The following is a 12,231-nucleotide window of genomic DNA, read 5'->3' as shown; positions in this document are numbered from 1 at the left end:
TACATGGGGCTACCTATAACCCCCCCGCCCTATCCTCTAGTTGTTCGGATGTCCCTGGCCAATTTGGCCCAGTCTTCCACACCCGGGAAGTGTTACATACAAAAATGTCTTCAGATAGAGCCTTAAGCCCACCCTCTTTTTTAGTGCGGGGTCGCTGCAGACCAAAATGGTGTCTATACAATGTTCCAGCTCATATCAGGGGATTTTGGCCTGGCCACCACCATGGCAAACCCCATCTTGGGTTACGGGGGGTTTATTGCTCCGGTGGTCTAGGGAACTCGCCTCCATCGCATCAGGTGGAAGTCATGGCATGTGGTGCGTGTCTTCTGTAACTGCCGCGTAGCATATCCGTCTCCTGATTTTATTGCTTCCCCTCCTGTGGCACCAAACTTTGTACACTGCTCACATAGGCTTGCTGATTGTGAAGCCAGCTGTCTCTCTTTCCATTACCTCTTTCCGCTCTAGTGTTCAGAAGTATTTGTATGGGGAGCTGCTGGTTCTCTGTCTTGTGGGTGGTCTTCTCCTGGACCTGGTGTTTTTCTAGAATAAAAAGGAAAAACCTGGTAAACATATGGAGGGAGGGGACAGGAAATGGGCCTTCTAAATGGCTGCCGACTTTTTGCCGCTCCTGAACACCAGCCGGGAGCGTTCTAGGAAAACAAGGACAACAGCACGTAATCTATTGTCTATATGCCAACATAGGAGAGGTGCAGGTGATGAAAATACCATAAAATTGAATTTTGAATAATTACGGAACGTGAATATTGAATTGTAATAAGATTGTTTGTGCATGTATCTTTATTTTTCATCCGTTGATCCATGAGAAGAAGTACACAAAGGGGTGTGGCCCTGATAATGGGCATACATGTCCGGAATGCATTGGCTGAATAGACCCACATAGACCTGTCTACACAAATGACTGCTTCTCTCAAATTAAAGAAATTTGCTTTTATGAAAAAATTATTATGAAGCATGGATTGTACATATGAATGAAAATAAGAATATGTAAATAAATGATTGTTTAATTGAATATAGAAAATGCCACTCAAATTGAGCAATACGAGAGCACATGGCCTCCCAATGGCAACTTTGTTTTTCACACTTTCTCAACTGCCATCAACCCCCTGCTGAGGCTGGATCGGATCTGGATTCCACCCACGTAGGCCTCCCACCCCATGCTCAGAGGGGTTCCCATCCCCATTTAACAAGTTTGGGGAACTGACCTTGTTACACAGAGCACAAAGGCTGTTGCTGTTATTTTGCAGGGCCAAAGTATACTAGAGCTTAATAGGAAAGGGCTGTGAGGAGTCAGGAATGAGACACAGACAGAGAGTTTTATGTTTGTGGCTATAAGCTTGTATTAAAAATAAAAGGGGTTGGAAAAAGCATTGCTGTCCCTATTCTAAGAGGTATTTCCCTACCTTAACCAAAACCTAAGGGTTTATCCGATGTCAAAAGTAAAAATGTCCTGTGTCCAAAAACACTATTCGGGCCCTTGCATGCTTAAAGTTACGCTAAGGTGAAACGGGTAATGTCTTGGGACTTGAAAGTGCACAAATGTTCAAGATCAAAAGGAAAGGTGTAACTCTAAAACAAAAGTTTCCAATGGATACAGTTCCAATGGGATTTCCCCCTTCCCAAGGTTTTCCACCTCAAGATGTTTTAACTCCTAACGGTAGGAGAACTACTAAGAATTATCTGATCAACAAAAACAACTTGTATATTAGTATCCCGGCGAGAGTCAAGCAGAATGCAACACGCATTCTGATTGGCTCTCGCCGGGTCCTTACCGGGCCGAGAATCCTTCGATTCTCGGCCGGGATTGCAGCCGCCTTTGTCCTCGGCGGGGGGCATGGCAGCCTTCAGCCAATTAGGAGGCTCGAAGCGGGGCCAGCCCCGCTCCGAGCCTCCCCACGTCTGAGAGGCTGCCTTCGCCCCCCGCCGGGGACTCAGGTAAGCTTTTTTTTTTTTCTTCCCTCCCTCCTCCCTGCCCTCCCCACCCCACTTACCTGCTTGTTCCTGCGTCCCCGGTGGGAAACGATAGCCTCCAGCAGTGTGGAGACTCGGAGCGGGGCCATCCCCGCTCCGCGCCTCCACACGGCTGGAGGCTTCCATCGTCCCCCGCTGGGGACGCAGGTCGGTTTTTTTTTTGTTTTTTTTCCTCTCCCCCTCCCTCCCAACCCCACTTACCTTCTGCTTCTTTTTCTTTCTCGGGAGAGGACGCGCTGGGAACACTTGTGTTCCCAGCGTGTCTGCTCCCGATGGCCGCCATGGAAAGAGAAAATGGACTCAGTTTTCCCTTTGCATGGCGGCCATTTTCTTGACCGTTTCTTTTTTTCTGTCCCGAAACGCAGCAGCGTTTCAGGAAAGAAAAAAATGCTTTTAGTGCCCCGGTCACACACATAATGCGGGCCGGGGTACTAATAGTTATATAACCCTCGCGGCGGGGGCATTACCGACTCTGGTAATGCCCCGAGGCCTTCGTTAACTATGGGCCCCGGGGCATTACCTGAATCGGTAATGCCCCTGCCGCTCGGGTCATATTGCTTAATTAAACAACTTGGTTGTTCGTACCAGATTCATAGGATACCTGGTGTACTGACCTGCCAGGTTTCTCCTCCACTTTACTGTAACCTTTTGTCAGTCTTGGCTCTGCCTGGTGTCCTCATGTGATTCACTTTACACATTTGCCAACTTGACTTTTCCTGTATACTCTCTTGCCCGGGCTTTCTCATGTGTTTCACTTGACACACCTGCAAACTTGTATGTATCTTGCATTCATTCCGTTATTTCCCGTTCTTAAGTATTGGGTATCATGTTCCCTTTTATGCACTTCCTACATCTGTATTGGTCCATGGTAAAGTTGCCAAAGTGTCCCAGTTTCCCTCCTGAGAACTCACCTGCTTTATGTGTTGTTTTGGTAGGGTTGCCAAAGCACCCAGTGTGCCAGCTTCCCCTCTGAGGACTCACCAGCTTTCTGTAAGGTGGCAGAAGCACCCTGGTGTCCCAGCTTCCCTTCTGAGGACTACACAGCTTTCTGTGGCATCTTTCGATTCTTCCGCAGTGAACGTGAAGTGGCTCTTTGGCATTCCAACCCCACTTCCTGGGTTCACCGACTTCGCTTGGCGGCTCCGCGCATCCTTCGTGGCTCCCGCCAGCCTGTTGTGTGCTTCTCCATGTTTGCTCAGTGAGGATGCTACTTCCCCAGGCAGCATCCCTCTCTTGCCAGCTGGTTAGGGTTTTTAAATGCCCCAACACCCGTTAGGCAGTCACACCACTAGAGCGCATCATATGCTTCTCGCCTTTACTGATGCTTATCACTCCACTTAGCTTTCTCATCGCAGTACTTCCACATGCATGGAAAGGGTAGTCCGTTCTTGATAACTTATGTATAGAACGTGGGAAGGTGTTTTCAGTAGTTTCCATGGGTGGTTAAAGGGAGTCATGACAATATGCTGTAAAGGAATGAGGAATGGAAGGAGTATCCCTAAAAGGAAAAGGGGGATACCATGTCTCATTCGATGATGTCGTGTCACTCCCTTGATGGTTGCCTCCCCCATGTGATCCTCCCTCATAGCCGCCCTCAGGGTCAGGATCAGGTAGCGGCTGCCGTCCCCTGGCAACATGGGAAGAGGCTACCATTGGGAAAGGAGTGATGACATCATCAGATTAATCACAGGGCACAGTAAGCAAAAGGCCTAGAAATACAGAAGTGGCTTCTTTACAATATGATATATATAAGTGAGCGATGGGCCACGTGCATTATTAGACATGTTGTATGCACAGGGATGATCAGAGCAGAACATATTAATAAAAATATGTGTTGGCCGACACTGAACATGCTAAAATATAGTTTCTTCATAACAGCATGGGTAGGTTTGATGCACAAGCTTGTGATTATTTATCAATTGTGCAAACATAATCGCAGTGGGATAATCCTTTTACTATTTAGGTGTTTAAACTATTTGATATTCTTATTTTTCCCCCTCACAAGAGACAGAAAAAACACAAAAAATCCCAATCAAAAGAGCAATACTGAATCAACAAGACCATACTGCATTTACTTTCCTACAAAGCCGCAATCCAAGACATACAAGAACATAAAAATAACTAATCCAGAAATAACACACACCCAGTTGGCAAGGTGACCGAGGCGGGGCCTACAATAAAAGCTTTCTCCCTCCGACTAGGCTCTAAATATATACAATGCGTTCTCCCACAAATACACTTCTCTAACATCAGAGGGGATTTAGCTTTTTGAGTGAACAGGACTTTAGAAGTGCTCATAAGTTTATAAACGTCAACCTTGAAAATTATAAATGGAGAAAAAAGAAAGTGGCTCTAGGATTGCAGAACAAATCATACATCTCATTTTCATCTACATTCCTTCCTATCTCCTATGCCATAACAAGAAACCCCATCTTACTTTGCCATCAAATGTATTATTTCTCGCATTTTCGATGATTTAAATTTGCACTGGAGTTGATCTATGCCTGTCCTTTCTGCTTAACAGTGTCAATTTCATGAACAACAGAAATGAACCAACAGCCAAAGGAAGAAGCAAAGAAAAGTAATGTGCAGCTTGTGAACAGGAATGTAATTGTATGGGATAACACTGAAAATATAGCTGTACCGGATTCTCTATGATCGAGTCCCATGCTGCTCCATCGCCTCGTTATGTCAATGTAAAGGATGTCCACTGATGCCATGGAGAAGTTGCTGTTGCTCAGCCTGCAATTTCTGAAAAAATACAAAAGAAATGCTGCAAGTGTTATCAAATTAATTGTGAACTCTAATTTCAAATCCACCCATTTGGATCCCATTGAAAGCGGGAACTCCGAGCTATTCAATGGACGGATACAATGGTATCAACACCAATTTCAACATCGTATCAACAAGCACTGATACCTACAGAAAACACATTGATAAACAACCAAATTGAAACCCTATCTATTTGGATTAGTCATAACTCCCTTTAACAATAATTGAAGGAAAATCAACTCTTCCCACTAATTACAATTATTCACAAAACAAACGAAATGATGGGCTGAGAAAGCTATGTATGAAAGGACACGGCCCTATAAGACACTTTAATTAATTTTATATGGAGAAAAATGGATGCATAGCCATAGTGCCTTGGCACTGTGCATTTCTAAGGGCGGCTACTAGATGGCGCTGTGATGTATGGTATGTTAACTGAACAGGCGTTATCTACTCAGATCAATAGTTTGTCATGTGAAGGGTCTGGGGCTGCAGGCATCAATATTCAGGAATCGCAGTTGCAGAACAACCATTGTCTGCAGTTGGGGCACAATGTTGGTAATATCAGTGAGGTAACATCAAAATCTACTTAGACAAAAGAAAAAAGAATACTGGTACATGGGTGATCAGTGTTCCAGCGACATGCCACATTGTCAACTTTTGACAGATGAGTCATGTTTCATTGTGTAATATATGTCTTTCTGCGCCACCGCTAGTGCCACAGAGTAGCGCATCATCAAGAAGCAACACTGAGGAGAAAGATGTGACTAGGAAGTGAAGGAGGGTAGAGCCAGCGGGAGGAGTGGGATGACTGAGATTCTAGGGTGTGAGTGAAGTAGGTAAGGCCCAGGGCCAGCTGGGAGGTGATTTGTGGGACGGGTCACAGAGAAGAGGGAGCAGGCAGGAGGGGTAGCGTGGGTCCCCCTCACACAGTAAAGTGGTAGAGGAAGGTGGCCAGGGTGCAGTGGATAGGATGGAGGTTGCACAGTGGCCCTGCATTCTGGCTACAGGGGAGTTATTGCAAGCGGCAAAGGGATTGTGAGCATAGGGGGAGTCTGGGGTCGAAGTGCCTGTGTACATAAAGGAAAACAATCATTTGAGATCCATACACTAACAAAATCAACACTAAGCATAGAACAATGAAAATTCGATGCACTGTTTTTAGCTTTCAATTTGCACACTATAATGTATGTATGTAAGTGATTTATAAAACGCAAACCTAGTTGGGTAGCCTCTGAGGTGGTACAATGGGGATGCACCAAGTGGGTTAGAATTAGATCGCTTGGGCAGCGAAGGAGCTGGGCAGGTAGGTGCAGCGGGGCATAGGGGCGAAGTAGTTTTTTCAAGAGTAGGGTCTTCGGGTCCTTCCTGAGGTGTAGGATGGAGAGGGAAAGTATCATCTGTGTTGGTAATTTATTCAGAGACAAGGTGCATAGCATAGCTACAACCACTTTGTAAGTAAGGAATTATATAAGATTTTTCTTAGTAGATAAACATAGCTCTAAGTTTAAAAAAAAAACAACATTTAAGGCAAATAAATCACTCGAAAAAGTGCATACATGCACTTTTGCCATCTCGAATTCAATTAAAATTATACACTAATATTTCCCAAAACATTCATGTACATGTTGTGCAAAGCGGCGCACAAGGAAAGATAAGGGTAAGATAAAACCTTGACCACAAACACCCAAAGTGAGCAAATACACAAAATGACACAGTGATGAACAAATATGCACAGTTAAACAATAGCTGCCAAAGGAATCTTAGTGCATTAATGAATATGTGCATTCAATTAAGATGTCCTACATCTAGGTCTTAGTAGGTCAGTGGACATGTACAATCAATTATGCCCTATATCTCGGTATAGAGCATGATAACTGCCCTTGAGGACATAGGTTTATCAAATACAAAGCAGTCACGAGTAGCACACCAGCGTACTTGGCGGCTAAGCTCCACATATCTGGGGGCACACACTCCTCGTGCAGCAGATCAATGAACCAGCTTCAATCACAACTCGTCCACAAAGAGAGGACCTACAAACAATCCATCTCTTGTCATGCACCCACCCTCTGGAACTCAATCCCAGTGTTGGCTCGGAATATCCCCACAATTCTCCAATTTTGCAAATCCCTCAAAACATGGGTCTTTCAACAACACCCGACCAAGGATTAATCCCAATGGATGCACAGACTGACACACAGACCTAACAGTACTACGCTGTTAAAAGATGGCAGCCCAAATGCTGGCTACCCACAATCTGTATAGCGCTCCGCTGTTGTCGAGTTAGGTCCACGCTTCAAACAATAGAAAGAAATAAAATAAATATATTTATGCACTGTTTTGAGTGATCTTTATCCCTTAAAAAGTATTTTTGAATTTAATACAAATATTTTGGTCTACTAAAGAAAACTCTTTTATAATTCCTTACTTATGTAGTGGTTGTATTCTGGGAGTCCATGTGAAGTGAGGATTCTTTTTCCCTGGTAGTCTTGCAGTATTTGATTAGCATAGCATAGCTATAAATATTTTAAAGACTAGAACACATTAAACCAGTAGATTAACATATTTAAGACTAACAGATAGAACCGGCAGATGAACATACAATCATGAATGTGGCGTTCATCCCCTGTTCCAGCCCCTGGAATGGGGGATGAAGGCAATTAGCACCAAGGTAGCACACTAAAGCCATAACCCGGGTGCTAAAAAATAGAAAATGTTTTTTTTTATGTGAGAAACCTGAAGGTGTTTCCCCAACTAGTCCCAGGGATTTGTCATCCAGGTGGCCAGGACACGGCCATCGCTATTGGATCCAGTTCTTGGGGGTGGACCAGTGAGGGAGGATGACCAGGATGGAGGGTCCTTGGGGAGTAGGAGCGAGACACCGGCAGGTGAGATGCACTATCCCTCTTCTTTCAACACCTTTTCCCCATCCTACCACGTAGGATATTCCAAAACACTGACCCCCCCCCCAGTCCCTTTTCCGACACAAACACTTTCGCACACCACGAAAGACAACGGACTAACACCAGAGCCGTTTACCTGACAAGTCCCAATACAAGGGTCAGGCAAAGTCAGGCAATTGACCAGAATCACTCACACTTGACGGCCCTTTCCCTTCCCCACAGGGATGAAAGGGGGAGTACAAAAGCACAGGACAGGCAAAGGCAAACCGCACAATGTGAGAGTCAACTCAGCACAGCAGTTGAAGAGGAGCCGAAAGACGGCGAATACCGAGAGGGTGACAAGGGGAGAAGTAACCTTGCCCTCTACTATCAAGGCCTGTGAAACCTTCGCAGACGGAAACATAAGACCGCAAACAAAGGCCAGCGTGTGTTTCAGCAGATGTTGATGGTACACGAGACCCTTCTCTGCTGATAGCTAAGCCAGGGAGAGACACTGGACTCTGTGGAACCAACCTTGACTCGAAGGAGAAGAAAACAGAGCAGTTCATCACAATCAGTGAGTCGAGCGGATAGCCGATAAAGAAACCAAACTGTGTTGAACGAAAGTAGCAAGCTGCTAATTGAACTTTGAACAAAAAGGAACTATTGAGAAAGTGAGGAGAAAGCCTGCAAAAGAGGCGTCCGGCACCACATGGGTGTTCACACAGAAAGCTCTGTGCGATTACCCTAAGGTAGAGACTGCCATAACCAGGAGGCCTTCGGAAGAGGCGAAGATAGATCAAAGTGGTCATACAGGGGTCTTGTAAAATCCTCTGTACCAGTGAAAGTCTTTGACCGACAGATGATTGTGAAGAAGGGAAATTAATCCTGCATGGAGAAATCAGTAGTGAACTGTGTCGAGTAAAGTTGGCAAGAGTGAACCTGGTGGAGGGATGCAAACCAGAAGGGGCAAAGTCTAAAGTCCCATAGTGAACTGTTGGGTTAAAAAGTTGGCCAGAGTAAACCCGGTCGAGGGAAGCCAACCACCAAGGGTAAAGCCTGTTAAACTGTTTGAAAAGACATTGAAGATTCGTGAATGCAAGACTAGGGGAAGTGAATTGTCCCCCTTGTCAGTTGGGTCCGAGTCCGGCCAAGGGCGATCCAGGGGTGAAATGTCATCACCCAAAGTTCATTGAGAATAGGAACTGTTTATTTGTTTGTGGAATACGACTGGTGAGGGGTCTGCACCCAGAAGAGGGGGAACCAGGGGTGAAGCCGTTCCTCAAAGTATATGTAGAACAGAACTTTTTGTTTGTTTGTTGAATACATCAGGCCCTCGCAGCCAAGAGACTTTTATGGAAAAGAGATTTAACCATTGAAGAACCAGATAGCTGATACGGAACTGTTGGCTCGTGCTGAGAAGGCTCAAGTGTGTGCTGTGCTCCAAGGTCTAACCTTGTCCCGTACTGAAAACGTGGGGAAGGGAGACCCCTGACAATCACATCCTGACTTATTATTTGTGAACACTCTTTCTTTATTGAAAATCCTATCCCACACTCTTTTTGTAATTAATTGTAAGGAATTGGCAATAGGTTTTCTTATATAGGCCCTTTTATTTTGACACGACACCACAAGGACTGCCGTATTTTTCTTTTGTTGGTCGAGGCTTGCTCCAATCTTAGATTTAGGTTTAGATTAGGAGTTTTTCCAACCTGAATTTTCAATTTAATACACCCCCTTGATCTGTGATCACTTGTGTCTGTCTTTATTGCTGCCACCATGCGATCCTTACACTTCCTACAACAGGACACACGCGGCGTCCCGCTGTGGGAAGGAAAATCCTTTTCCAAGATGGCCACCATGGAAAAGGAAGGCAGGGCTCCATACAGAGCCCATCTTCCTTTTTCATTCCGGCCTGCGGTAGGCGAAGGGAAGGAGCGGATGCAGCGGCGGCAACCACCACTGCCAAGATAGGGTAAGAAGAGGGGTGGTGGATAAAACAAATATTTAAGAAATGGGACGGAGGATGGGGAGAAGATGGCGGCAGGGGAGCCGACTGTCAGGCGGAATGGAACGTGGGCTTGTACCGGCGGTTCAAGCCCACATTCCGAGCCATCTGATTGGCTGGCTACCCCACCTGGGTGCTAAAGTGGACATAATAAATGGGTGTCTGCTTTACATTCGAAATATGATGTGATGAACTCTCTTGTTAACACATTAAAACAGAATGAGTGAGTGTGTGATAATTTGTATAACGCACAAAGTGAGGCAAGTCACCTCTTGGCACTGTTCAGCACCACAGAGGAGGGAGTGAGTGCCTTCTTAGCTGTTTGAAGAATTATGTGGGGTTTGATTAGAGCTCTGAAGCTGAGATGGTTGTGTTCAAGCCTAATATCTACGACGATGGGTTTCACTATCTTGGCCCCAAAAAGAACAGTCATCCCTCTCGGATGGCACCCCTGAATCTAGGCCCAATCTCTAGGTCAGTGTCTGCAGGACTCAAGGCTCTGGGCAGAAGATATTGTGTGACTTTATTGGGTAAGTAAAGGGGAGCAGTACCCCACAAAATGTTATGAACCAGGCACAGGATTTTAAAAATAACTGTCTAATATCAATCCATTGGAGGGAGAAGCAAGCAGACAAGATAAGATTACCTTTTTGGAAACCAAAGATTGATCCGACTACAGAACTTTCTGCGAGATGGAGCTGAGCAAGTGAGGATGCAGGAAGTGCTGCGTAAAGACCATTACCCTAATCCAGGCAAGACTTTATGAAGGGGACTAGCGCCACTGCTCTCTGTACAGGAGGCATAAATGGGTGAAGAAGTTTAAGTTGTTAAAGCTAGAAGAATTGCACACTTTAGCAATCTGAGGAGCAATGGACAACACAGCATCCACCAAGGTTCATAGATCGTGAACCAGTGAAGCGTGGGAGAGATGTTAGCCAAGAAGGATTCGAAGGTTGAGGGAAGAAATGTTGCATTTGACATTTTTGGGGCCTCGAAAACTGAGCTCAGATTTCCTTGGTAAGTCAGTTTTTGCCATCCACGATTTAATATATTGAAGGCCATGTCCGAGTTGAGTCATCTGATCCTAGGCGATGGAAATGTGTATAGAGTGGAGTACGATCTACATAGGACATGATGTTATGACACTTAAAGAAAGAGGGATAATGGTGATACCCGTGAAACTCTGCAGGAACACAGGAGATATCTGAGCGAAATATAAATACTCTTTGTAATTAAGAGTCAACATTGAGGTCTCTTATAAATGCAACAGGATTACTTCCTCCCCACAAAAAACTGCCAACTGAAACCCATTATAACGGTGCCCAAATATAGAACCAAATTAGAGCTGGTCTGGCAAAATGATCAATCCTTGATCTTAAGCCAAATAAAAGGTGCGATATGTGGTAGTAATGAATTATCAAAAATGAAACATCAGGGAAACCACGGCATAGAGAATCACAGAAACAGAGTTTGAAAATAAAGTTATAGATATAGCAAGAAATGGACATATCTACTGATCAGATCAAATGAAATGGTGCAAAACATGCAACTTGAACCTGTGTATGGAGAAAGGAGTGAAACTAGCTAACAGAAAACATGTAATCAATAGTGAGAGACTGACACAGAGATGACAGCAGCCAGGGGCATAGTTAAAGTAAGTCCTGTAAAGCCCAAACTATATCTGGCACTTTAATTTAAAAAAGGAACATTTATGAATAAAACCTTGTGTGATAAAGCCTCTTTCTGTGATTGATGGCACATTCATAACCCAAAGAAATATCTATATTTATAAAAGTGAACATTTGTGGGTTTGTGGCTCTGTTTGTGAGTTGCCGAAGCGCTGTTCCTTATACCATTTCACCAATCTGCACCAAATTATGCATAGTTGACTTTTAGGGCCCTCCTGACAATACTGGCTACATGACATTTGAACACCCTACCCCATTCCTCGGATTTGAGTAAAAGTCAAAATGTGTTTGCGGGTTTGTGGCTTGGTGAGCGTTGTTCCTTATACAATTCCACACTGTTTCACCAATCTGCATCATTTCATTAATCTGCACCGTTAGCACCCTGCACACAATACTGGCTACATAACATTTGGACACACCACCCCTTTTCCTGGATTTCAACACCTTAACAACACATGAGACGGTTGCCTGAAATCAGCGAAACATCAATGGTTGTAGAAGGACTGGTCCTCAACCCTAGAATGTACGGTTTCTGGGACATTCGCACCGCAACAAAGTGCACCAAGCCAGGGTGAGGCAACAGATGGTCAGAGAGCACAGTAGGTCCCAGTATACAGCAGCACACCAACTCTCGCGTCCCCCCCCCCCCCCCAACGTCTGCTCCGGGGTATGTCAGCCAGCCACACGCACGCATTCTCAGTGCAGTTTATTTCAGAGTGCAGAGCACATCAAGCAATAAGCAAAACGGAACAGCGACCTACAGGACCATTGATTTTCAACAATTGATGATAATGGTGTCATGTCTTGTCCACGGATCCAGTTTGGAGAATGAGTACTTATTGCTAGTTAGGAATGAAAAACCAACAAAGAATAATGAGTGAACCAAAAACTA

The 12,231-nt window shown here is 44.8% G+C and overlaps 1 protein-coding gene across 2 annotated transcripts in view; it reads right to left on the bottom strand.

Annotated features, from left to right (window-relative positions):
* The window catches only part of TTLL11 (tubulin tyrosine ligase like 11), a 1,410,454-nt gene that overhangs the window by 88,500 nt on the left and 1,309,723 nt on the right, over positions 1-12,231 (bottom strand). The window contains exon 8 of one of the 2 annotated variants that reach the window (XM_069609505.1): positions 4,634-4,740. In XM_069609505.1, coding sequence (XP_069465606.1) covers positions 4,634-4,740 — 107 coding nt within the window. Of the gene's footprint in view, positions 1-4,633; positions 4,741-12,231 lie in introns of those variants that run through there. The other variant, XR_011268496.1, reaches the window with a different exon arrangement.

Source organism: Ambystoma mexicanum, chromosome 8 (assembly GCF_040938575.1).
Source record: "Ambystoma mexicanum isolate Mex_15411 chromosome 8, UKY_AmexF1_1, whole genome shotgun sequence".
Classification (NCBI taxonomy): Eukaryota; Metazoa; Chordata; class Amphibia; order Caudata; family Ambystomatidae; genus Ambystoma; species Ambystoma mexicanum.
The sequence above is the reverse complement of the archived record's forward strand: the minus strand, read 5'-3'. Positions and strand labels throughout refer to the sequence as shown.